This window comes from Archocentrus centrarchus, unplaced genomic scaffold, assembly GCF_007364275.1.
Source record: "Archocentrus centrarchus isolate MPI-CPG fArcCen1 unplaced genomic scaffold, fArcCen1 scaffold_30_ctg1, whole genome shotgun sequence".
Taxonomy (NCBI): Eukaryota; Metazoa; Chordata; class Actinopteri; order Cichliformes; family Cichlidae; genus Archocentrus; species Archocentrus centrarchus.
In genome coordinates this window covers 1,307,134-1,332,500 of record NW_022060259.1, presented here as the reverse complement: position 1 = coordinate 1,332,500, position 25,367 = coordinate 1,307,134, and the positions used below count along the sequence as shown (strand labels likewise).

The following is a 25,367-nucleotide window of genomic DNA, read 5'->3' as shown; positions in this document are numbered from 1 at the left end:
ATGTAAGAGAGAAGCCTGCACTGATAAAGCACAAAAGCAGGAAAAATTCCAACTGAAGAAGCTGAAACAACAGAGTCCGGGGAAGAAGCCAGAAACGAAGTGCCTCATATTGTTTCTCACTATCATACTCACTATAAAACTGAAAAAAGAAAACCGATGGAGATCAAGGAGCATATGACTTCCAGATTCTCCAGCATCAGTGAGATAGTGCTGAGAAATTAAATGATAAGTGATGCCATCCAGCAAGAATGGAAGTCATTTCTTCATCCATCCATCCATCCATCCATCCATCCATCCATCCATCCATCCATCCATCCATCCATCCATCCATCCATTCTCTTCCACCTATCCTGTTCAGGGTCGCAGGGGGGCTGGAGCCTATCCCTGCTGACATAGGGCGAGAAGCAGGGTACACCCTGTACAGGTCGCCAGCCTGTCGCAGGGCCAACACAGAGAGACAGACAACATCCACATTCACATTCACACCTATGGGCAATTTAGAGTGACCAATTAACCTAACCCCAGTAACTGCATGTCTTTGGACTGTGGGAAGAAACTGGAGTACCCGGAGAAAACCCACATAGACACGGGGGAGAGAGAGAGCGGGGAGGGGGAGAGTCATTTCTTATTGTTATGTATTAATTTGGTGTAGCTGTGGCTCAGAAGGTAGAGCAGGTCACCTGCTAATTGGAAGGTTGGCGGTTCCATTCCTGGCTGCATACCAAAGTATCCTTGGGGAAGATACTGAACCAAGTTCAGTATCTCTGATGCAACCATCGGAGTGTGAATGTTAGACAGTAAGCACTTAGCTACAGATGGAAGTGCTCTGTGTAAATGGGTGAATGCAAACATGTTGTATAAGTGCTTTGAGTGCTCAGTTAGAGTAGAAAAGCGCTACATAAGAACTAGTCCATTTACTTTTTCTATTTTTTTAGCTTATGGCACTGCCTCTGTGCTAGCCCTGTGACAGACTGGTGACCTGCCTTCCCTCTTGCCCCATGACAGCTCCAGCGCTCCCACAATCCTGAATTGGATAAGCAGAGAAAACTGATGGATGGATATTCTTATTATAATATTAGCAGTAGTAGTAATAGTAGCAGTAATATCTTAATGCATGGTCAATAACCCAAGTAACAAAATCCCAGAAAACTGATTCAATTCTTCTGGATGCAATGATCTCAGTGGGAGACAGGTTTCATCACTCATCCAAGGGATTTGTTCAGTCTCAGCTGACTGCAGGTTTCCCCAACATTATAAATACTACAATTGCATAAGGATTGAAACCAGAACCATTGCATAACAATGAGCCACGAGATCAGTTTCATCACTGTTGATAAGCAGGGAAGACTCCTAAAGAAAGATCCAGGCAATGAGAAGAAGGACAACCGCTTCACTTAACTGGCACCTGTGAATTATACGCTGAGGAAATCAAACAACCGCTGACTAAGCAGATGGAAAAGCTACCTAGATGGGTAGGAAATTTAAACAGAAGTCTTTAAGATGGGCGCCTGGGTGGCTTAGTGGTGAAGCCGGCGACCACATACACACGCCCCGTTGCGGTGCGGGCGGCGCAGGTTCGCGTCTCGGCCCGGCGCCGATTTGCCCGCGTGTCTTCCCCTTTATCTTTCCCCCATTTCCTGTCTCTCTCCACTGTCACAAAAAGCCGCTGTGGCCAAAAATAGGAAAAAAAAAAAGTCTTTAGGATGACTGCTACTGCAACTACCAAAAGACAATAACTGCTACTACAGTTATTGTCTTTTGGTGAGTATTTAAAGTTTTACAAAACACCACAAGACACAAAATGCTCAGAATTACATTTAAATTAAAAAATAATAAAATACACTGCTCATCAAGTCACTCAAGCTTCTGGGATATTGATCGGGGTCAGTTAGACTAAGTCTGCCTTAAATTCTGTTTTTAATATTTATTCTTTACTTGCTGTCAGACCGTTAAACACCACCAAGCTGAAACAATAAAAACCGAATCTGTCCATGATAATCCATCTCACTGCTAATAATAATAATAGAGCTGTGAGCATTTTCGCCAGCTTTCTTTCCTAGACTAGACTTACTAGACTTTATTAATATAGTAGCTCTCTTTTGAGCCTTACTGATCCAAATGCTTAAAGCTCACTTTTAAATACTAAATGAACAAGTGTTTATATAGCGCTTTTCTACTCACGCTGAGCACTTAAAGCACTTTATACACTATCCATCCATTCTCTACTGCTTATCCTGTTCAGGGTCGCCAAATCTTTGTTTGAGGTAAGAACCAGCTGCATGTTTTTTTAATGAGGCAATATTTATCATCTCAGTGACGTCCCTCTCACTCACTTCAGTTCATCTCACTGTTCCAAACTTACTGATGTTATTGCAGGATTTAATAACTCTTCATAGTTGTTTGGCAGCTTAGTAGTTAGTGAAAAATCTGTGGGAGCTCTTCCTGTAGCTCAGACTGAGGCAGACCTCCTGGTTCATTTGGATACTGTGTGACACACAGTGTTACATTCAACTTTCTCCTTGAGTGGAATAGCATGGCTGTTATAAAAATCCCTCCCCCTGAAAGTTTTTTTTTTAATTCAGGACAGACTTGGGGCTTTTATGGCCGAAATGTTCCCCTGCCAGCTGCTCCATATCTCCAGTGAGAGCACTAACATGGTCGAGAAAGAGAAAGCACATTTCTTCCTTGTTGGCTTCTCTTCATTGGCTCCCTGTTAAATCCAGAATTGAATTTAAAATCCCTCTCCTCACATACAAGGCCTTGAATAATCTCTTAAATACTTCATAGTGCCACATTATCCTAACAGCGCACTTCGCTCTCAGACTGCTGGCTTACTTGTGGTTCCTAGGATACTTCAGAGTAGAATGGGAGGCAGAGCCTTCAGCTTTCAGGCCCCTCTTCTGTGGAACCAGCTTGGATTCATGAGACAGACACCCTCACTATATTTAAGATTAGGCTTAAAACTTTCCTTTATGATCAAGCTTATAGTTAGGGCTGGATCAGGTGACCCTGAACCATCTCTAAGTTACACTGCTATAGACTGAGACAGCTGCAGGACCTCCTGTGATACACTGAGCATTTCTTCCCCACTCACCTCTTTTCGATCCCCAGGTGTTTCTACACCACTGCTGTCAGTAAATTTCATCTCCTCCCTCTCTGTCCTATCTCCATATGCTCTCCTTTTGTTTCTCCCTCCCCTCACCCCTAAACCTGTTTTTCCTTCCCACTGTTGCCAAGTGTTCTCCCAAACACTGTAGGGTCACCACGTGCATTATAAAGCACCTTGAAGTGACTGTTGTTGTGATTTGGCCCTATTTAAATAAAGTTCTGCAGTAAAACTAAGAGGGAAAGAAAATGTGTGAAAGATTTTGTAGAACATTGCTTGTTAGTTGTTACTGGATGAGGTACACCCTGATGGTTTTGGCCTTTAACAGACTACAGCTGAAGTCACTAAAGAGATGCAGTGGAAAGTTAAGGGCACAGTTAGTTTGGTGGCAGTTTGAAAAAGCTCCCCTTCTGAACCAACAAACCTTCAGAAGGAGGGTATTTAAAATGAACCAGCTAACATGATTTATGGTATATGATGCTTACATTCCTGATAATTGCAGGATGTATACTTTTGACAATTTTGGCTTGACATGGCTCCAATAGTTGTTTCTATGACAAGAGAAAATTAAGAGCTTTTCCCATGTCATGTTATTTGGAGTGACAGAGGAATGCATGGCCAATTGTTATCAATGGTACCCATTGTCATAGTATATATATTCATTTGCTGGTGGAAATCAGAGAAGCTTCAACAACAAGTGGAAAAATAGCTGCTGCATTAAAATGTCTTGTAACCCTTTTTTTTTTTTTTTTTTTTTAGTGGTCAGGTAGTGATTAATAACTTTCTCAAGTTTTTCACATTTCAGGTTTGTAGGTGGTACAAAATGTACATCCTGAAGTGCTGATGATGGTTTTAAAAGCAGCAGCCTCTCAACCAGCCAAGCTGGATTACTTATGCTCAGAATCCAGCACTATTGCATCCTACAGATCTGACTTCCTTTGACTTTGTTCATTTCCTCAGTGGAAAGCACCCTTCCCCTACTGCACTTACAAGAAATGTTCCTTCTTGCAATTAATGAAATGGCATGCAAAGAAAGAGACAATGGTGTACATAAAAGATGCAACGCTTTTCATAAGCCTTGAAAAATCTGAATTTTCTTTCATTTCTTATTTCAGCAGGTTGCCCTGTGTTACCTGTTAAATGAGACTCATCTTTAAAAAATTGTCTATTATCACTTTCTTTTTGTCCATGCATGGATGCCTAAACACGTACAACCCACTTTCAAAACTGTTACAGACCACATGCCTACTTCATCGTAACAGCACTCCCTGACAGCACAGTTCTCTATCAGCAGGAATAGCACATGGGACCTAACAAATAGGCCAAGGTGCTAATGTGGCATTTAAACATCCCAGAATCCACTGTGATTGGGCATCTGCAAAATGAGCAAAAATAAGGACGTTCTCTTCCTGTTAAAAGTGAGCTCTTCCTCCCCATTGACACAAGTGTATCAGTGCTTAAATTTGATCAGTGCAACAGAGATTTTATGTATTTTTTCTGATAAATATATCAAATACTTAGGCACAAAATAGAAAGTGCAGATATTTGAATTTCTTTTGGTGTCAAACACATCACAATGGATTTGGTGATCCATGCAGTTTTTATGCTTTTTTTTATTCAATGGGACTCAGTTAAGTAAGTGAAAATACTTATAAATGTTTAAAAAGACTGTCCAAGAATACTTTGGCATTGAACCACCAACCTTCTAATTAGTAGATGACCTGCTCTACCTCCTGAGTCACAGTCATCTCAGGAGAGATGGTGACATGACACAACATTTGGCCTCGGAGAAAATCTGTGTCACTTCCTCTAATGGTCAGTCAAAAGTAATTAAACCCTGATTTTGTCTGCAGGCTTTCCATGCACCCTGTCACTATTTAAAAGTCATATGTTCATTGATATAAACTGTACAGAAGAATGAAAATAATAATAAATAAAAAACACTTGCTTAAGATCTGCTTAAAGGAAGGTTTCAGCTGTCAAAAGGATTGAGGATTTTAGTTTGATTTTCAGAGACACAGAAATCTCAGTCTCAGTCAGCTGTTGAAGGTAAAGCCTGCTGTGAACAACACGTCACATGGCATGAGGAGGGTATCATTAGCAGGCATTAAGAGATTGTTGTCAGCAAACAGTGATAAAAATGTTGTGAGAAGCACAACCCTGATCTGCTTCCAGACTGTCAAATGAGGTCAGGGAGGACTCACTGCCTCAAAGAGTGCAAAGAGGCCTGAAGGGCTTCTGGCCGTGACGTAAAGCTGGCTGCTGTTCAGACAGTCCCGTCACGGATCTTGACTCGGCCTGTTCAGAATAATTCAGACGTCTGTCACACTATTCACTGACATCATAAGGAACTAAGTAGTATGAGCTCCAGTCTAGGACCATGACAATTACAACCAGCTACATGATTGTTCTGTATACCTCTATGTGTAAGGAAATAGCCGGTGAAGAGAAACTAAACGGATTCAGGCACTTCTGCTGAGTCTCAAGAAGCAGTAAAAACTTTGTTCCACTGCGTCAGGGAGTGCACAACACCCAAATTTTTCAGGAAGACAAACATTTCAGGTGTCACGATGGAAAAATCATTTCACAAATATTTGAAAGAATAGGAATACAGTAACAGTGAGCAACAGTATTGGGCAGTACCTCAATTTTTAAGACAGATTTCCAAAACAAAATGTTTAACATTGGGTTAAATAAAAAATGTCTTCAGTAACTGTGTTTGCAGCTCTCCTCCTCACTCTGAAAGCCTTAAAATCAATTTCAGTGGTCAATGGGACAACAACAACCACACAGGTATAGAATTACTGGTTACATTTTGATTTTTTTTAAGTATAAATTTGGTGGATTTTAAATCAAAATAAGGTTTAATTTTTTTTTCCCTGCTGCTTCATTCATGGCTCAGTCCAGTATCCCAACACAATGAGTGTCTCTGACTCATCCCCACCACCACACTGAATAAATGCCAAGAAAAACAACAGGTACACATCACATCTTTACCATGACATTGAGTTTAGATACACCTGCTAACACACACCTGAAACTGCTGTGAACCTCAACTGTGCACATGCGTCAGGGCAAGAACATCACTGGATCATATGTTTCCTGTTTCAGCTGTTACTTGGTTCTTTGGGGCATGGATGGAGAACCCCATCTTTGCTGTTACAGCCATACATTTCTCTTCAGGACTCTTTCTATGCCTCACTGAGTCGCACAGTTGCACCCCCCCCCAATCTGTCCCCAAAGTTCTCCTGGTTCCAGTTTGGGGGTCATCTTCGTCCTACCTGAACCTCTTTTTTAATAAAAAGCTGTATCTGTAAGCATACTTCCTGCGTACATTTAAGGGTGATTTTCAAAAAAACTGATATTTTAAAATAAAACAGGCATTGTTCTTACCCCAGTGTACTAAAGCACAGCATTGCTTATTAACAGTGTAATTACTGATGTCTCAGCTGTCTTTTGGTGAACAAATAGTTAAATGATTGCTCACTAAATGACGTGCCTGTCTGTAATTTATCATCACTTTGTGCTTTCCTGAAAGCTTGTGCATTTGTCCTTTTCTCCAGTTGTTTCATGCCATCTACTGCTGTTACTTCCTTACAATAACTCCCAGCACCTGCCTGAGCCTCTTGTCTCTCCTAGCATATATTTTCACTGGCCTTAAATGAAAATGAGACACTGAATGCGCGTCTCTCTGTGGGAAATGCAAAAACAGCACCGTGGCATCATGGGAGAATAACTCTTATAGCATCTCATGCAGCCAGTGTGAGCTGTGTCCACTTACCATGAGTTCATGTTCAGTGCGATGCACTCCTAACTTCTTCAGCCCGATAATCAAGTCGTTCACACAGATGCCTCCGTCACCGTTCACATCCAGGACCTGGAAGAGCACTTTGAGTCTGTGCTCCTGCTCCGGACCTCCACATATGTCGCATGGATGCTCTGCTTCATCCGTGTGCCAGTCACCAGACGTTGCCTGTCGGGTTACTGGTTTAGCTGGGGATGCTGGCGAGATGGGGGCCGCGGTGGGGACCCCGCCTCCGCCACCAGGGTCGACCCCTGGATGGGTGTCTGTCGACCGGCACTGGCAGAAAACACCGCTGAGCAAAGAGGGCATCAACGAGCCCTGCTGATGCATCATATGTCCGGCTCTTCGGAACAGCGTGACCCTGCACCAACCCGAGCGTGCCCCGCCACAGACGCCAGCGGCGGAGTCCTCACTACCACGTCACACGTGCCTCTGTTAAAGCCGCCGGCTTTCGGTTTGCGTTCAGCCCACACTAACACACCTGAAAAGCTCACCTGAGCCGGACAGGATAGCCCCCGAAATCCCACCGGAGTCAGTTAGCTCGACTGTGCTCAGCGTTACCGAGTAAATGATGCCGGTGAAGCGAGACGCAGCGGTGTTTACGCGGACTCTGCGGTCTATTAAAATGCCTCCAGGTTCAGGTTTACTCTGAGCTCGAGTTCCACCCACTACGAATAGTAGTGTTACACTTTAAGGTCCCTTTTTTCACATACGGTTGATTCCGATATTTAGGTGCCGGTAACTTACCGCCCATTGAGGAAAGCGAGACGTTTGTCTGCCGGAGCCAGGTCTTGTAAGAAGACCGGTGCTCCCGAAATCACGCTACATAACGCGAGATTACAACGTGAACGCACCAAGGGTTTTTTTTTTTGTGTGTGTGTAAAGCTGGGCCTGCGTGACAACTGACACGCAGGCCGGCTCCGCTTGGGAGGGCGAGAAATTACACGAAATTATTTAATTATAAAATATTTAATTAAAAAAATCTGCCAATGTGAAAGCAGGCTAAAAACGTGAGCGAACGTTAACAGTAAGAGACTGTGCGACAATCCAGACTTTCAAGCTGAAAAGCTTCTTTAACCCTTATTTTGGGGCAAAGTCAGATTTTTTAAATGAGATTTGACCTTTGATTCTACACATGCAGTTTTTATGTCCCAGCGAGCATTGAAATTAAAGTTTATTTAGATAATGCCTTTAAATAATTGCCCCGGGGGGCATGTTTTTCTAACGCTGTTGAGTGGCATGACCGGCTCAGTAGCGCCATCTTTTGTTGTTCAGGCTGAATAACACTGCCGTTACCGAGTGGGCAGCGTGTAGCCTGGGACTGACCTTTGTCTAAGTGCTACCTGGGAGCATAGACAGAATAAACATTTATAATGCAGTTATTGATGCTTGCGGGTTTCCAAAGCCCGGCTTTAGCGCGCCTGCGCCTGCAAGATGGTCCCAGCTTCTCACATTTCTCTGGGCTGGTCTTGTTTCACTCGGATCTCTGTAGTGGTTTTCTTAGCCATCACTGAACTGAGCATCTGCTCATCTTTAATTGTGAAATAGTAACAACGGTAGAACATTTCAGCTGCAGCATTTTTAGGATGTGTTGGGACTGTGAGACATTCCTACAGGGATACACGGTGATGGTGGGGAAATATTCTCAGTGCAGCGCTCTGAAAGTGGTTTTGGAGAATAACATTTTTTTAATCATCATCTCAACAGGATTCTCACGTTTTGTCTTATTTCAGCTTTTGTCCCTACAGGAGCATTATTTGAAATGACAGTTTGCAGGAAAACTAAGAGGAAAAGAAATCTGTGGAGAATTTAACAGAAGATTGCTTGGTGGCTGTACTGAATAAGGTACACATTGAAAAACCATCAAAGATATTGAAAAGATAAATACAAGCTGAATAGTTTAATGTCTTGTCATTGTTTTAAAATTTGAATGGTGTCTGTAGCTGAAGATATGTGGAAGCAGTTAGAGTTGAAAGAGGGGGAGGTTGACTGAGGATTTGAATACTATCTGAACCAGCATTCACACAACAAATAAAAATCCACATTAAAAATGTCATGTGACCACCTCATTTGCATATGGAATGTTCACTCTGTCATGGTAAATGGTAAATGGACTAGTTCTTATATAGCGCTTTTCTACTCAGATATGAGCACTCAAAGTGCTTACAATGTGACCACCTCATTTGCATATGGAATGTTGACTCTGTCATGTAACCACTTCAGGTGCAGACGTAATGTTGGCTTTGTGAATCTTACATTAAAGGCTTCAGTTTTTCCTCTTCCTGCTCTTGCCCCTTCCTCTTCCTGCTCTTGTCGGAGACGGTCGCACTATCTCTCTCTCCCTGCCCTCCCCATCTCTCCGCTTGCTGCTTGCTGTGAGAGCGTCTCTTACACACTGTCCAAATAAGAATAAGATTGAGAGCAACATGGATCTGGCAAACTGGGCCTTCACCATCATTGATCGAATTTTTTCCACTATGAGATCGGGGAAAGGGGAGCCTGCGTGTCCGAGTGGAATAGACCCAGTTGGATACGTCATCGATTCTTGGAGCTCGTGGAGACCTGTGTGCTTCTCGGCCCTTGAGGTCGAAGACGTGGAAGACGCCTATATATTCGGCCTTTTGGTAGCGGTATCTTTTCTGTTTGGGCTCGGAGGATACCTGATTTACCGGGAAATCAAGAAAATCTGGGCGGCAGTTCGACATCTGCAGAGGCTGCCGACCCAGGTGGACGGCCTGTTCAGAGCCGTACAGACTCAGACTCAAAGCCTGGTGGACCTGCACTACCACACTGGATATCAAAGCAAAATGGGAAAAGGAACTGGGAATTGCCCTCACAGATGATGATTGGCTGAATATTTGGAAGACCCAAACTACAACATCCACCTCCAGAATGTGGCGAGAACATTGCTGGAAGAACATAATTAGATATTTTGTCACACCCAAAGTTACTAGTAAATTCAAATCCAGAGTTCAACTATGCTGGAGAGACTGTGGCATGTCTAATGTTAACCATTCACATATTTTTTGGTTCTGCCCCAAAATCACGCAATTCTGGGACGAGGTACATAAGGAGATTGCAACAGTATTGGGGTACTCAATACCTAAGTCCTTTGTGGTCCTATATTTGGGACTTCTGGGAAATGCTGTGTCTAAAAGTGATTGCTATCTGTTTAGAATTTTGCTGGTAGCCACTAAGAAAGTAATCACCAGAAGATGGTGCCAATTACTACCTCCCACGAGTAAGGAATGGATACAGACTGTAAACTCAATACATGAGACTGAGCTCTTGACCCACAGACTAAAGTTACAAGAAGAACAATGCCAAGATAAATGGGAAAAATGGACAATCTTCACATCAACGTTACAGGACTGAACAAGGTTACGAAGGGTCAACTCAAGACATATGCTATGTAAAAATGAAGATCCCCCCTCCCAGTGTTTCAGTTCATTCATGTTTCACTTGTTAACTTACTTTTCTTTTTCTCTTGTATTCCTTTGTGTAATCCATTAAAAATAAAGTTACAAAAAAAAAAGCCTGGTGGACCTGAGCCGTAAATTTGACGGGCTCGCAGGCGAGAGGGGTTAGATCTGGAGATAAGGTTCGGTTCTGCACAGTGAGGACGGTAACTAATGAATTTGGAATATTGGATTACTGAATGGTTCCCAGTGAGACTGAAGGCTGTTGGGAAAAAACAAGCAGCCTGTTCCAAAACAACATCTGCATTGTCAGGATTTGGCTCCCCTGCCGGCCTTGGCTGGCAACCATATCTCTCCAGGACTATGTGTGACAGTTGCTCTCCCCCCCCCACTCCGCTTTGTGATTTGTGAAGCTGGATCTGGTGTACCACGGCTGCTGATGAAATTCCATCACTATCAGCGAACTGTTTTGGCTAGGAGCCGGTATCTGGCTCCACAATGCCGCCACCCTCTCGTCTCCGTCTGCATCCCCTCCTGACCTGACCTCACCTACCGCTGCTATCCTGGCTTTAAATGTGCAAATATGCTTTGCTAAGGTGGTTTTTTTCGGACCCTGGTATGGTGCTCTTTTCGAGCACTGTACCAGATGACTTTTTTTTTAACCTAACTACCCCATGATGTGTGTTGTTTTCTTTTTCGGGGAACTGTAAAGGTAGCTCTGCAAGTCGGCTGCATAACCTCAGGACACCTGTCCCCCCGTGTTGTGTTTGTGTTTGTTGTATTCTTGGATGGGTGCTTTGTTAATTGCAATTTCCAATGTGTGAACCTGTTCACCCACATGGCAATAAAACCTTCATTCATTCATTCATTCATTCATTTATCCTTTGATCTGAGCTTTGAGCTTTCATATTTGCAGCTTTCAAACGTTCAGCATCGGCTGAAAAACCATTTGGAAACATTTGGAAACTTTAGTGAGTCAGTGACTAAAGATTGCAGCATGTCTCAGTACGCACGATCTTTCGACTGGGATGATCAACAGGCCAATATGCAGACTGCATGTGATTATTGGGAAACGATGTTTAATCAAGCATGGGAGCGGATTATATGCTTGATGAGAGAGAAGGAACAGCAAAGAGCTGGGTACAATGATTTGTGCTACAGGCTCCAGGCATCGGAGAAACGAAATGAAAGGCAGCAGATGATGCTTGATGAAGCCCGGCGAAGACTTGCTGAAATTCTTGAAGAGAAGGACGAAGAGAAAGCGAGACACAGAAGGATGGAGTTCAAGCTGTGTGAAACAGAAATGCAGCGCAGGCTCCTCGACACCGAGAGAAAGAATCAGGTTACGCTTGGTGTCCAATTGGCAAAAAATAAACAAATATTGGAAGAGAAGAAAGAGGAAATAAAACACAGAGAGGTCCAAAGCAACCTCAGTGAATTGGAAGCAATCCATAAGAAGATGCAACACAACATTGCATCCGTTCTGGGAAAGAACAAAGTCTTGCAAGCAGAGCTTGATGACGCCCTGCAAAGGAATGGAGAATTGCTGAAAGAAAAGGAAGATCTGGAAGAAACGCTGAGAGAGACAGAGCATATTCTCCATGACTTTCAGAAGAAAAACACAGGCCTGCAAGTGTTTTACTATCAACTCAAGGACGAAAGGGATGAATTAGAAGAAGAAAAGGAAGATCTGGAGAAGATATGTGGAGAGATGCAGTGTAAACTTCAGCAAGTGCTGACGAGAAATCAGGAGTTTCAAGACATGTACGAGTCAAATAAAGATCAGGACGAGAAATTTAAAGAAGTGCAAGAAAAGAATGGAGAACAGCAGGAAAAAATAGAAGAACTGGAAAAAAGGTGCAAAAAACTTGAGGAGCAGAATGCTCAAGGTATCAATGACCTGCACAACATTATATTACAGTACAAAGAGCTGCAGGAACGCTGGCTAAAGAAGAAAAAGCGTTTCAAGTTTTTCTGGAATAACTAGACTGCCTCACCGTCCTCCACCTTTAGTCATCTCCTTCACTGTGACCTCTCCTCGCTGCCTTTCTCTCCTCTAGCCATCCTCTCCATCAGCTTCCTCAGTCCCCCTCCTTTTTCTTTTCCTTTCACCCCCCCCAGCCGGTCTCGGCAGATGGCTGCTCCTCCCTGAGCCTGGTTCTGCTGGAGGTTTCTTCCTGTTGGGAGTTTTTCCTCCCCACTGTCGCCTAGTGCTTGCTCAGAGGGGATTGTTGGGGGGGTTCTCTTCTCTATCCCTTTCTTTTCACCCTCTCTCTCTTCCTTTCCCTTATCATGTAAAAATATGAAAGTTGTAAAATATTTGTAGTGACCAAAAAGCATTTTTACAGTATGAAAATAATGATTATGCTAATCCTTATGAAAATGAAGGAGTGTGCTGTTCACTGGCTGTGAAAATTGTTTACATTTTCAAACATTTCTGGCCCCATTACATCTGTAAGTGTTTGTAATGGTAAATGGACTAGTTCTTATATAGCGCTTTTCTACTCAGTATGAGCACTCAAAGCGCTTATACACCCTGTTTGCATTCACCCATGCACTCCCATTCATACAAGCACTTCCATGTTTGCTAAGCTAAGTGCTTTTAATTACCTAACATTCACACGCATTCATACTCCGACAGAACGGTCGGAGAGCAACTTGGGGTTAAGTATCTTGCCCAAGGATACATTGGCATGTAGCCCGGAGTAGCCAGGATTCGAACCGCTGACCTTCCGATCAGTAGGTGACCTGCTCTACCTACTGAGCTACAGCCACCCCAAACAACAGTAAACAACAGTAAAGTATAAGGGTATCAAAATTTAGATCCTCTATAAGCACATGTGTTAAAAAAGCACTGAGGTGCAGAAAAAAGGGCTGGTATGCCTTGTATGTGAATGATGCGTGTTGTTTAAAATGTTATAAAGGAACCAGAACCAGTCCATTTACCATCCACTGGATAATCATCAAATTATAAATGATTGAAGTCTTTGTCAAAGTGTTTAATCACTGTGCAGGGCTCCTGTATGGAAAACCTCTGTCTGTGTTTGCAGAGTGAACCATCATTGGATGCTGCTGCTAATAATTTCATCAACTTCATGGTTGTGTATATAGTGGGTGACAAATTAAAGGAAAAATGAGAAGAAGTGAATAAATGTGTTAAGAACTCTCTCCAGCAAAACACATCAAATCATGAAGAAAAGACTGCATCACATAAATTAACAGTAATATCCATCATGCTTTATTGTTATCAATTATTTAGAATAATAAAATATAATACAGGGAAATGGGATTATTGTGGTGAAATGGTCTAAGGAGATATTCAGTATTTTATCCAAATATAAGTACATTTCCTGACCAATCAAGTCAAATGAATAGAGCACATTTAGGATAGAGTGCACAGTCAAAACCAGAGCCCTCCTGTGGAGATGTTTCAGTTTATCCTAATTAAAGAATTAAAGAACTTGAGTTTTTCACTCCTACATTCATCAGTTGCTACACTTTGTCAAATGTTTATCAAGTAGAGCAGGGGTGTCCAAACTTTTTTATTCTTTAACACAGAGAACCGACGGGGGAAAAAAATGCTTCAGACCACTGAACTCACAGAAAAAATGGACACCGAATATAGCACTAACACGTAAATATAAATTTAGATCTGAAAAAGCCCCACAAATGTCGTTACAGCCACAATAAGCACTGCCAGGTTAAATAAAACAAGGAGAAACTCATGTCAAAAGGAAAAGTGGCGGTTAAGGATTGCAATTATAAGGCATAATTCAGCTTCTGAGCTTTCGGTTCAAAAGAAAAGGAAAAAAATAAATAAATAAACGTAATGGGGACACGAAAAAAATTATCCCACTGCATTTCAGGCAGGTTAGAAATCGTGCCGAGTAACACGGAAAACAAAGAAGAAATTCGTGTTCATGAGCACGAATCAATAGATTAAATTTCGGGACTATTGCACGAATTGCCGTGAGACCGGGTTGAACAGCTTCAGGGAAGAAGCTGTTCCTGCTGTTCCTGCATTTAATGCTGCTGCCTGAGGGCAGAGGAGCAACAATTGTGTGCGCTGGGTGTGGGGGTCCTTCATGATGCATCTGGAGGTGTAAATGTCCGTGGTGGTGGAGAAGCCGACTCCGACAGTCTTCATCGAAGCCTTCACCACCCTCTACGTCCTCTGCAGCAGAGCAGCTGCCACACATCAGTGCCACAGGAGCACAGGACGCTCTCCTCCGCACATCTGTAGAATGAGGAGGAGACTGAAGTTCCAAGTCAACAGTTTTAGTGGTTCATGAGATGACTGTTAAAAAATAATAAAACTCAGGGAACTCAAATATCTGTACTGTTCTTACAGTTAATGCATTTTTCATAGAAATAAACGAGTCTTTGGAACAAATAACACTACGAGGACAAATGAAATCAGAAAATGTCAGAGTGATGTGGACATTTTTTACAGTGGAGAGGCTGGGCTTGTTCTGAAGCGAAAGTAAAATTAAGCGCTAACAGTCTGACGCACAGCGTGACAAGGCTTTTCTTTGGTTTTTAATCTTTCTTTTATAATCAGCACCTAATATGCTCCACAGTCTGAATTCCTATGAGCCACAGAACGGAGGGTTCTCCTTTGAGAACAGCCGCAGGTAAAGAAACTGTATTTAACAGTTTTTACAACAATAGATTTACGTTATTAATGGCGGAATAAAAGTTCGCAGAAAGATCAGTCAATTCACACTAATATGAGTGTTTCCGTCTTCCCGTTTATGTTTTGCTGATTTATCATTCCCAGGAATGCTGTCCTGGAGTCCGGTTTGTCTCAGGCTGGCTACAAAGCTCCTAACGCCAGAAAGACAGGGACCACCATTGCTGGGGTTGTGTACAAGGTGAGGGTGTGTTACCAGTGTTGCCATTTAAAGAATTGCAGACTGATGAAAGCCAGTGGCTTAAAATGCAGCACTGATGTTTGAGATATTTGTAGGCTCCATAAAAAAACTTGATATCAGACTGGTTGGAACACGCCTGTAATAAACCAGGAAGCTGGTTTAAATTGTCGGGCATGTGTGAGAGTGAAGCAGCGGCCACCTTAGATTACGTTACTTAATTGTTTGAGCTGTTGTGAGTTAAATAGTTGGGTGAACCGTATTTGGGTGTATGGCTTATGATGTGCTTGAACGCAATGTGTCATGTGATATTTGCGAGGGGGGAATATGTTAGGTTTAATGTTGATTCTAGTCCAAAACTTAAAGGGAATGTAAAGCACAAATAAATTAAAAACCTGCCAAGAAACATGCCAAGAAAAGGGTTAAAAATTAGCTCGTTTAAATATCTGTAGTTTAAGAAATCAAGTGGCAGATATTGCAGACACGTGGAATTCATTTGTTAGTGGGGTCAGACTCACTTGGCTGACACATGTAGTAATGAGGTGGTAGGTATCCAGGGTTTTCAGATGGGATAGCTGTATATATTCAGGATCAAATACCTGCTGAAGTCACATATGATTTAATGCCTGCTGAGATTGAGCCGCTTTGGGTACAAATTAATTTACCATATTTAAAACTTTTGTTGGTAGGGGGTAGATTTATTCCTTAGGAGATTTAAATATTGACTGGAATAAGAGTAAATACTAAATGAAAAGTTGTGCGGTCAGCTAATACATGATTGGTGGATTGCATTGCTGCTTTCAGGTGTAAATAGTTGTCTGATGAGTTTGTTGCCAGTAACATTTGAACAAATAAAGACTTATTTGAACTTGAATAATTTCATTTCAGATTATCAGCATGGTTACAGAGTTGCTCATTTGACTTGTACAGCACTGATACAAGTGACAAATGATTAGCAATGTGGGCTGGAAGAAAGGAAATCAGTAGGAGTCCCGACTCTTGGTTTACCTCAACCTGATCGCGTTCTGTTACTAAATAAGTTGGCTAATTATGGTTTTTCTGGGGCTTCACTGAAATTGTTATAAAGCTATCTGAAAAATCACATTCATCATTTTATGGGAGTATGTCAAAGATAAGAAACATGATGTGTGGAGGGCTTCAAGGTAGCTGTTTAGGTCTGTTATTATTTTCAGGCTCAGATTGCTCGGTAATGACTCAACATGAACCTGAACCCTCAATGGATGAAAGAAAGTTAGATGAAAGGTGGTAAAAACTTGGGTGAGTGATAGTAAACTGGTGCTAAATGTTAGTGTATGGTGATACAGGCAAGGAATCAATCAAAAACATCACAAATACTCAGTCTGAGTATTACATTCTTACTGAACAAGTGCATGACAAATTTATTAGGTCTAATGGTGGATTGTAAGTTAACATGGTCAAAACATATTGGTGATATTGTTAGTAAAATGGATAGAGGGCTGTCAGGGGTGAAAAGAGGTTTCAAATTAATGACATCAGAGGTTCTAAATGAGGTTTTAAGTGCATTTGTTCTGTCACAGCTTGATGCAGTACTTCAGCAAAAGAAATAAAAAGTTAAAAGGATCTCCAAATAAAGCTGCACAGTGTGCATTACAATGCTCTTACAGAGCTTATGAGAATTATATGCACGGTAACCTGGGCTGGTTAACTGTTTCAGAGCAGTCAGCTTTTATCCTGATGAGTGTATTTAGACAGACATTTTTGCATTGTAGTCAACATACTCATTAAACACAGTTTCCAATAGGAAATAGGTCATTTACAGAGCTGTGATAGGATGGAACTTAGTTTTTGTTATACATCAGAGTGTTAAAGATCAGTTTAAATATTTGTTAATACAGTATTATCAGAACCAGTATGAACTGTAGTGGAAATTGTTTGGATAATGAAGACAGCTGATGGAGAATGGGTCTATATGTGTTGTGTGAAAATTTTGGGACTAAATGATACATATGTATAGATGCAGTAAGAGAATCAAACAGAAATGATACTAGAAGATAAGAAATGTTTATAAGAATAATTATTTTCCTACAGGAATGTGCAATGCAGATGTTGTTTCTTTTGGTGCGCTGTTACAAAGTAGTTTCATGTTCTCTCTATGATATTAAGTAATATTTCTATAAGTAGGGCTGGCTCGTTTTATGTCGATGTGTTGTGGATGTTGGTTTGAGTGTGGAGGACCCCATGAAGCCTGAGGATGTTGCTAATGGGGATCCTGATTCAAAAACAAACAAACAATGAAGTGTGATGACTTTAATATACTTTTACAACCTTTATATACAGTCTGTTCAGTTGCCATCCACCCGACGTCGTGATCATTTCCTCTTCCATCCTTTCGGTCTTAGGATGGAGTGATCCTGGGAGCAGATACCAGAGCTACAGATGACATGGTGGTGGCTGACAAGAACTGCATGAAAATTCACTACATCGCTCCAAAAATCTAGTAAGTTTGCTGATTAATTTCACAGGACAAGTCTAATTGAGTCTTCTTTTTTCATTTTTTTTTTTTTTTTTAAACTCAGTATAACTTTTTATATTAGTATTTTTTAAAACAGTTTGGTCCTAATGCCAACCCTGCACAGTCTGCAGACTGCTAGCCTCCAACTTGAACCTGTTCTGAGTCTGTCTTATTAGACTCCTGAACCCAGGAGGATCCTTTCTCATGCACCCACCATGCTTTCGAGATAATACTTCTAACAGTTGCAGATGCCTTTTCAGTGCCTCCTTAGTTCCCATGTCTGCTGCTCTGTCCTCCTGTGCCCTGTGTCTGACACTTTCCCAGTTCCAGGGCATGAAGTGCTCTGCACATCTGCAGAGCAAACCAGCACCTTCCTTGGCGTCACACACATGGATGTCATGCATCGTTATATTTTGCACATTAGCCAGTTTGCAATGGTCCACTTGGGAGCACAGAGTTAAATTTCAACATGAAGGCAGATTCAGCAGCTATATAGCTTTTTTTCTTGCTTCAGATCTCTCTCTGTTTCTCTCTCTATTTTTCCTATCAGATTTGGATTTTGATACAGCTTGAAATCTGACAACCCATAAAAAAAAATCAGATGATGCCTGGTTGTCTAGTTATAAAAGAAGTAGAACACCTACCAAAAAATATATCATTGCACCAGTTAAAATTCCACAAGTATGTGAGATTTGAGCTTGTGTGAAACTGACATAACTTTTCATCATCAGTGAAACTCATCATATAGCCTCTACTTTGTTCTTCACTGCAAGGGCACCAACTGAGCATGTAAGCATGGAGTAGAATTAGTAGATTAATAGTGACCAGAATGAGGTTGAGCTTTTTATCTTTTTTAAATAAACTGTAGTTGACTGGAGTATAAAAATATATGTGTGTGTGTGTGTGTGTGTGTGTGTGTGTGTGTGTGTGTGTGTGTGTGTGTGTGTGTGTGTGTGTGTGTGTGTGTGTGTGTGTGTTTTTAAGCCGGGATACTTAAGCCATGTTCATCAAACAGCTAACTGTCTAAGGTGTTAAACTGTATCTTGTATGTTCTGTAGCTGCTGTGGAGCTGGCGTTGCTGCGGATGCAGAGGTGACCACACAGATCATGGCATCTAACGTGGAGCTCCACATGCTCAACACTGGTCGACCACCACTTGTTGCCATGGTAACCAGACAGCTGAAACAAATGCTGTTCAGGTGAGAGCAACAGAGTCAGTCCTGGTTAGATGCTAAACAAGTGGTTCTGAAAGTGTGGGCCAAAGAGCTGCTACAGCTGGGGGAATGGGAGAAAAAATATGCAGTAAAGCTAAATTATTTGGGAAAATAAACAAGGGTAACAGAATTTTATTTCACTAAAATTCAGATTTTAGTGAAATAATATTTTCTAAGTGCTTACCGCTGTGGTAAGCATTTCATATACTCTTTTTGTCTTTTTACTCTTTTGTTTTTGTTTTATGTATTTACATCTGCATGTCCTTGTTTCTCACGTTTAAAAAAGCAGGATGTTGTGGTAATGTGAGCTATCTGATCTGTCAGGTACCAGGGTCACGTGGGGTCGTCTCTGATTGTTGGAGGAGTCGATGTCACTGGAGCTCATCTGTACAGTGTTTACCCCCATGGCTCCTATGACAAACTGCCTTTCCTCACCATGGGTATGTATATGTTTAGTGTACTGTGTACTATATGTACAGAATGCTGTAGCAGATGTAAGTTTTCTAGAAAAAAAAAATCTGCTCCCCAATTCCAAAAAAGCTGGAACTCTGTGTGAAATATAAATAAAAACTGCTGTCATAATTCCATCAATTCTGACAAGATCTCCAAAGCCACTGGCCAAAAAAGCAGCCCCCAAACTGTGACAGAGCCTCCACCATGTTTTATAGATGGCTGTAGACACTCACTGTCATACTCTCTCCTCTCCACATACATTGATGACGATTTGAACCAAAAATTTCAAATTAGCTCTCATCCCTTCATAAAATCTGTTAGCACTTGCTGTATTTTCAGTCCAGTTCTTGTGTAATTTTGCATACCTCATCCTTTTCTCCCTTATTTCTGCTAAGTCTTCAGTGAACAGTAGCTGGATCAACTAAAGGTGCCAGATGCATCTCTCAGGTCCTGTGTCCAGTCTTTGCTGGATTTTTTTTCCCAGTTAACAGATTTTTTCCCAGTTAAGGACATGACTTTCAGATACTGTTCATCTGTTGTAGATATTTCTTTGGGAACAAAGGATGTGCTTTGGCAAATAGGGCTGGATCAGGTGACCCTGAGCCATGTCTTAGTTATGCTGCAACAGGCTTAGGTTGCTGGGGGCTTCCTGTGATGCACTGAGTGTTTCTTCTTCATCTCTTTTCACTTTGTGTGTTTATACACAATACCACAATTAATCATTAGCAATGATTAAACTCTGGCTCTTTCTCCCACAGTCTATCTTTTATCCTGTCTCTCTGCTCTCTTCTCTTTCCCCTCACCCCATCCAGCCAAGGTGTATGGCTGCCCCTCCCTGATGTTCTGTCTGATTATTATAGGGGGTCATCTGATTGTTGGGGGTTTCTTTTTATTATTGTAGGGTCTTTGTCTGCAGAGGAATGATTTATTTGAAGAGTTTCTGTCAGTTTTCAGAATTCATCACAGTACAGAAACAGCAGTAGACAGTGGACTGATATCTGTCATATCTGCCTCTTGTCCTGCTAGACCTCACTGTACTGTCCAGTACTGTTGACCATAATATTTTATTACAGAGATTAGAACATGCCATAGGTATTAAAGGTACTGTGCTGCAGTCATTTGAATCATAATTTGTTCATGTTAATGGGGAGTCTTCTTCAAACACTGAGGTTAATTATGGAGTTCCACAGGGTTCTGTACTAGGACCAGTTCTATTTACATTATGCATGCGTCCTTTAGGCAGTATTATTAGAAGGCATAGCATATATTTTCATTGCTATTCAGATGATACCTTGCTTTATCTATCCATGATAGAGATATCCTGTCTCAGAGTGATGCTGATAAACTTTTTCATGCATGGGGTCCTTTCACACACAAGAAACGTGTGGTCCATTACATATTTGTTGATAACAAAGTCCATAAAGGCACAATTTAAAATGCATCCATTTTCTGTAATTTGTAGACACAAAATTGGTTCATCCCTTGAGTTTTTTTAGTGCTTGGTTGACTCAAAGGTCAGTGTTCAGTGGCTTAAACAAAAAAACCTTCCTCTGTCAGAGGAGTGAAAAACAGTCAATGTCCAGTTTGCCTGGAGAACTATTTCTCAAAACCATTCTGTCTTTCTAGAAGCAAAATCAAAAAAACGAGGGGTGATTTGAGACTTTTGCACAATACTGTATTAGCTCACTTTGAATTTGATGGCAGTAACATTTCAAAAAACAAGGACAACAAAAGGAGAGAAAAGTAAGTGATACTTCAAAGAAACAGCTGAGAGGATCATTTAGGAACTAAGGCAACAGGTCAGTAACATGATTGGGAGAAAAGAACAATTTTTCAGATGTAAAGATGGACAGAGGTTCACTAATCTGCAAAAAAAAAAAAACCCTGCATTTACAAATCGTGGCACAAATTCAGAAAATGTTCCTCAGTGTAAAATTGTGAAGACTTTGATATCTCATCATCTACAGTACATAATATCAAAAGATTCAGAGAACCTGGAGAACTCTCAAATCATAAGGGACAAGGCCCAAAATCACACAAATGCATGTTAAAGCTCTACAATGCAAAGAAGAAGCCACATGTGAACACGATCCAGAAACATTGTTGTCTTCTCTGAGCTAAAGTTTATGGATGGAGGCAAAGTGGAAAACTGCTCTGTGGTCAGACAAATCGAAATTGGATTTTCTTTTTGGAAAACGGACGCTGCATCCTCCAGAGTGAAAAGGAGAGGGACCGTCCAGCTTGTTATCAGTGCTCATTTTCAAAAGCCTGTATTTGTGCCTGTAGAATTGGAAGCTTGAAAACTGCCATCAATGCTGAAAGCATGAGAGCAACATATGCTCTCATCCACGTGACATCTTTCTGGGGGAAGGCTTTGCATATTTCAGCAAGACGATGTTAAACTGCATCCATTATAACGGCATAGCTTCGTATTTGAAGAGTCCCGGTGCTGAACTGGCTGCCCGCACTTTTGACCTTTGATTAACTGAAAACATTTGGCACATCATGAAATGAAACATATGACACAGAAGGCTCAGAACTGTAGAGCAGCTCGAATCCTCAAAATGACACATTTTCTTAATTTAAACATTTGATACGTTTATTGTGGATAAAATATGGTTTTGTGAGATTTTCAAATCATTGCGTTTGTTGTTTATTTACATTTCACACAGCATCCCAACGCAATTGTTGCTTATCATTATAATTCAATTTCAATTATATTTATATAGCACCACATCACAATAGTCAATCAATCACGGTACTTAATATTGTAAGGTAAAGACTCCATTATTATTAATAATAAGAATATGATTGGCTCTGGTTTTAGGCTCTGGAGCTGCAGCTGCTGTGTCTGTATTTGAGGACAGATTCAAACCAAATATGGAGGTAAGGTATTGTCTGCTTGCCTCTCAAGATTTGTGTAATGAAATAAATGATTATATCTGCAATAATAAACAAGTGAAGAAATAATTTCAACTGAAATGAAAATTATTTTAAATTTAATAACATGTCTTTAGCTGGAAGAGGCGAAGCAGCTAGTACGAGATGCCATTGCTGCAGGGATTTTCTGTGACCTGGGTTCAGGCAGCAACGTGGACTTATGTATTATCACTGAAGCTGGAGTGGAGTATCTGCGTGGCTATGACAAACCCACAATGAAGGGGAAAAGGTGAGCCTTTATTCAGTTATACTGTTAATCTGTGATCTCAGTTTTGCTACTGGTCACACAATCAAATGTGCCCGCTCCCTCATGTTGTCATTTTAATAATGGATAACAAAGACTGACGTGATCACTAAATTTGACATGATAGTAATAACAAAATACACTGCTCCAAAAAATTTAAGGAACACTTTGAAAACACATCAGATCTCAATGGCAACAAATGATGCTGGATATCTACACTGCTGTAGACTGGGTAATGTATTAGGAATGGAAGGATGCCACATTGTTTGATGGAAATGAAAATGATCAGCCTACAGGGGCTGAATTCAAAGACTCCCCAAAATTCAAAGTCAAAAAATGATGCAGCAGGGGAGTCATTTTTGCTGAGATTACATTGCAGCAACTCAAAATGGTGCTCATTAGTTTGTATGGCCTCCACATGCTTGTTTGCATGCCTGACAATGTTGGGGCTCCTAATGAGATGATAGATGGTGTCCTGAGGGATCTCCTCCCAGATCTGGACCAGGGCCTCACTGAGCTCCTGGACAGTCTGAGTTGACACCTGGCGGTGGCCGATGGACCGAAACATAAAGACCCAGAGGTATTCTGTTGGATTCAGGTCAGTGTGGGGGCCAGTCAGTGGGATCAGTTCCTTCATACTCCAGGAACTGCCTGCATACTCTTGCCACATGAGGCTGGGCATTGTCATACACCAGGAGGAACCCAGGACCCACTGCACCAGCATAGGGTCTGACAGTGGGTCCAAGGATTTCATCCTGATACCTGATGGCACTCAGGGTGCCGTTGCCTAACCTGTAGAAGTCTGTGCGTCCCTCCATTGGAGACCATCACTGGCCCACCACCAAACCAGTCATGCTGGACAATGTTACAGGCTGTTTAATGTTCTCCACGGCTTCTCCAGACCCTTTCACGTGTGTCACTGCTCTCATCTGTGAAAAGCACAGGGTGCCAGTGGTGGACCTGCTGATTCTGATATTTTATTTAATTTTATATCAAATGCTAACTGGGCTCCACGGTGCTGGGCAGTGATCACAGGACCCACTAGAGGACATCAGGCCCTCAGCCCACCCTCATGAAGTCCATTTCTGATTGTTTGGTTAGAGACATTCCCACCAGTGGCTGCTGGAGGTCATTTTGTAGCTCTGCAGTGCTCACCCTGTTCCTCCTTGCACAAAGGAACAGATACTGGTCCTGCCGATGGGTTAAGGACCTTTTTTTGGCCCTGTTTAGCTCTCCTAGAGTAACTGCCTGTCTCCTGGAATCTCCTCCATGCTCTTGAGGGAGAGACGCAGCAAACCTTCTGGCAATGTATAGATATGTCAGATGTGTATAGATGTGTCATCCTGGAGGAGTTGGACTACTTGTACAAACTCTGTACAGTCCAGATATCACCTCATATTACCAGTAGTGACATTGACCCTAACAAAATGCAAAACTAGTGAAAAAACAGTCAGAAAAGGTGAGGAGGGAAAAATGTGAGTGTCCCCCACCTGTAAAACCATTCCTGTTTTGGGGGTTGTCTCATTGTTGCCCCTCACCTGTTGTTAATTTCATTAACACAGAAGCAGCTGAAACCAATTAACAACCCCCTCTGATAATTAACTGACCACATCAGTATCCCACAAGTTTAACTGACTTGATGCTATACTCTTAAAAAGTGTTCCTTTGGGCACCAGACTGGCTCAGTGGATGAACAGGCGACCATGTATACTTGTGGTGTGGGTGGCCCAGGCCCTGTATCTCTCGCTCCACTGTGCACTTATCAAATAGAGATGAAATGAAGTGTTCCTTTTATTTTTTTGAGCCGTGTAGTTAAACTGATACAATTTAATACCTTTTCAGTGCTCTGAGTTAATCACGGTTGGACTTCTGCTTGTGCACCTACATTTTAAGGACTGAACGCAGATTCTCACTCAGATTATGATCTGGGGACACCTGACAGATTTGTTTTAGAACAAGATGAATGTCATTCATGTTTTCTTAAAGCAACACAAGTGAGCGTGTTTGTCGTTGGGTCTTTTCTTTTCAGAGAAGGACAGTACAGGTATAAGCCTGGCACCACCGCCGTCCTCACCAAAACTGTGACCCCCCTCTCCCTGGATGTGGTTGATGAATCTGTTCAGGTTATGGACACTGAGTGAAATTCAAAATATTTTTGCTGGAATAAAATGTGCTCAGCACAATAGTATGAATAAACAAACACTTGTACTTGGTAAATTTTTGGTGTTTATAAATTATTTAGTGACCACAGTGGAAAGATGCTGGCAGACAGTAGCTTTACCTCTTTGTTTAGAGAACTATTAAAGAATTTATTAAAGTGCATTTTCTTTTATATATTTCTAAGTACTGCAGTACATAATGTTACGGTATTGTATTATTGTAGCAAGACTGCCACTATAAACCCCCAGCACATAGCCCAGACCACAACAGTCTTTATACTGTGGTTTTTAGTTTATTCCCTTCTGTGCAGGTTATTCATTGTGCATCACTGCTGCACCAGCTTCAGTCTCCTTCTCCTGCCTCCCCATCCCGGTGCCCTACTGTGCAAATATAGAGACAGAATTAGTTGATGCTGGCCAGCTGAGTCCTTAACCCGCTGCACCACCCCGTCCCCTTTCATACATGCCACCAACCACACCCCACCACCACAATTATATACTAGACTCTTTATTGACTCCATTGAAGAGTATTTTATCACACACTTCTCTGCCCTTTAACAAGTGTTTCTATTTCTCATCAGTGGCTCTCAAACGGTTATCACCCCAGCATAGTAGGTGGCAGTGATGAACTGCTATTGAGCAAAAGAATGAAGAAGAGTTTG

General features: G+C 41.6%; 2 protein-coding genes across 3 annotated transcripts in view; one reads left to right on the top strand and one right to left on the bottom strand.

Moving 5' to 3' along the window:
* Nucleotides 1-7,711, bottom strand: part of LOC115776359 (calcium-binding mitochondrial carrier protein SCaMC-2-like) — a 29,022-nt gene extending 21,311 nt beyond the window's left edge. The window contains exon 1 of the mRNA XM_030724000.1: nucleotides 6,888-7,711. Coding sequence (XP_030579860.1) covers nucleotides 6,888-7,244 — 357 coding nt within the window. The 5' untranslated portion in view covers nucleotides 7,245-7,711. The remainder of the gene's footprint in view (nucleotides 1-6,887) is intronic.
* A 7,088-nt stretch (nucleotides 7,712-14,799) lies between these two features.
* On the top strand, nucleotides 14,800-24,763 carry psmb10 (proteasome 20S subunit beta 10). 2 transcript variants are annotated; one of them, XM_030723987.1, is made up of 8 exons: nucleotides 14,800-14,964; nucleotides 15,111-15,204; nucleotides 17,643-17,680; nucleotides 18,754-18,894; nucleotides 19,234-19,349; nucleotides 22,190-22,248; nucleotides 22,380-22,531; nucleotides 24,576-24,763. In XM_030723987.1, exons 1-8 carry the CDS (start codon nucleotides 14,900-14,902, stop codon nucleotides 24,685-24,687), a joined length of 777 nt encoding a protein of 258 aa, XP_030579847.1. In that variant the 5' UTR covers nucleotides 14,800-14,899; the 3' UTR covers nucleotides 24,688-24,763. The 2 variants fall into 2 exon arrangements, with proteins under 2 accessions (XP_030579847.1, XP_030579846.1); XM_030723986.1 differs by having other exon boundaries at nucleotides 14,801-14,964; nucleotides 17,583-17,680.
* Nucleotides 24,764-25,367: the final 604 nt, after the last annotated feature.

What these genes read in the sequence shown, in the direction of transcription:
- psmb10 (XM_030723986.1), top strand. Translation starts at nt 14,900, where the DNA reads ATGCTCCACAGTCTGAATTCCTATGAGCCACAGAACGGAGGGTTCTCC. An exon ending in TCCTTTGAGAACAGCCGCAG is followed by an intron (nt 14,965 to 15,110) that starts GTAAAGAAACTG and finishes TATCATTCCCAG; the next exon opens with GAATGCTGTCCTGGAGTCCG. An exon ending in ACTGCCTTTCCTCACCATGG is followed by an intron (nt 19,350 to 22,189) that starts GTATGTATATGT and finishes CTCTGGTTTTAG; the next exon opens with GCTCTGGAGCTGCAGCTGCT.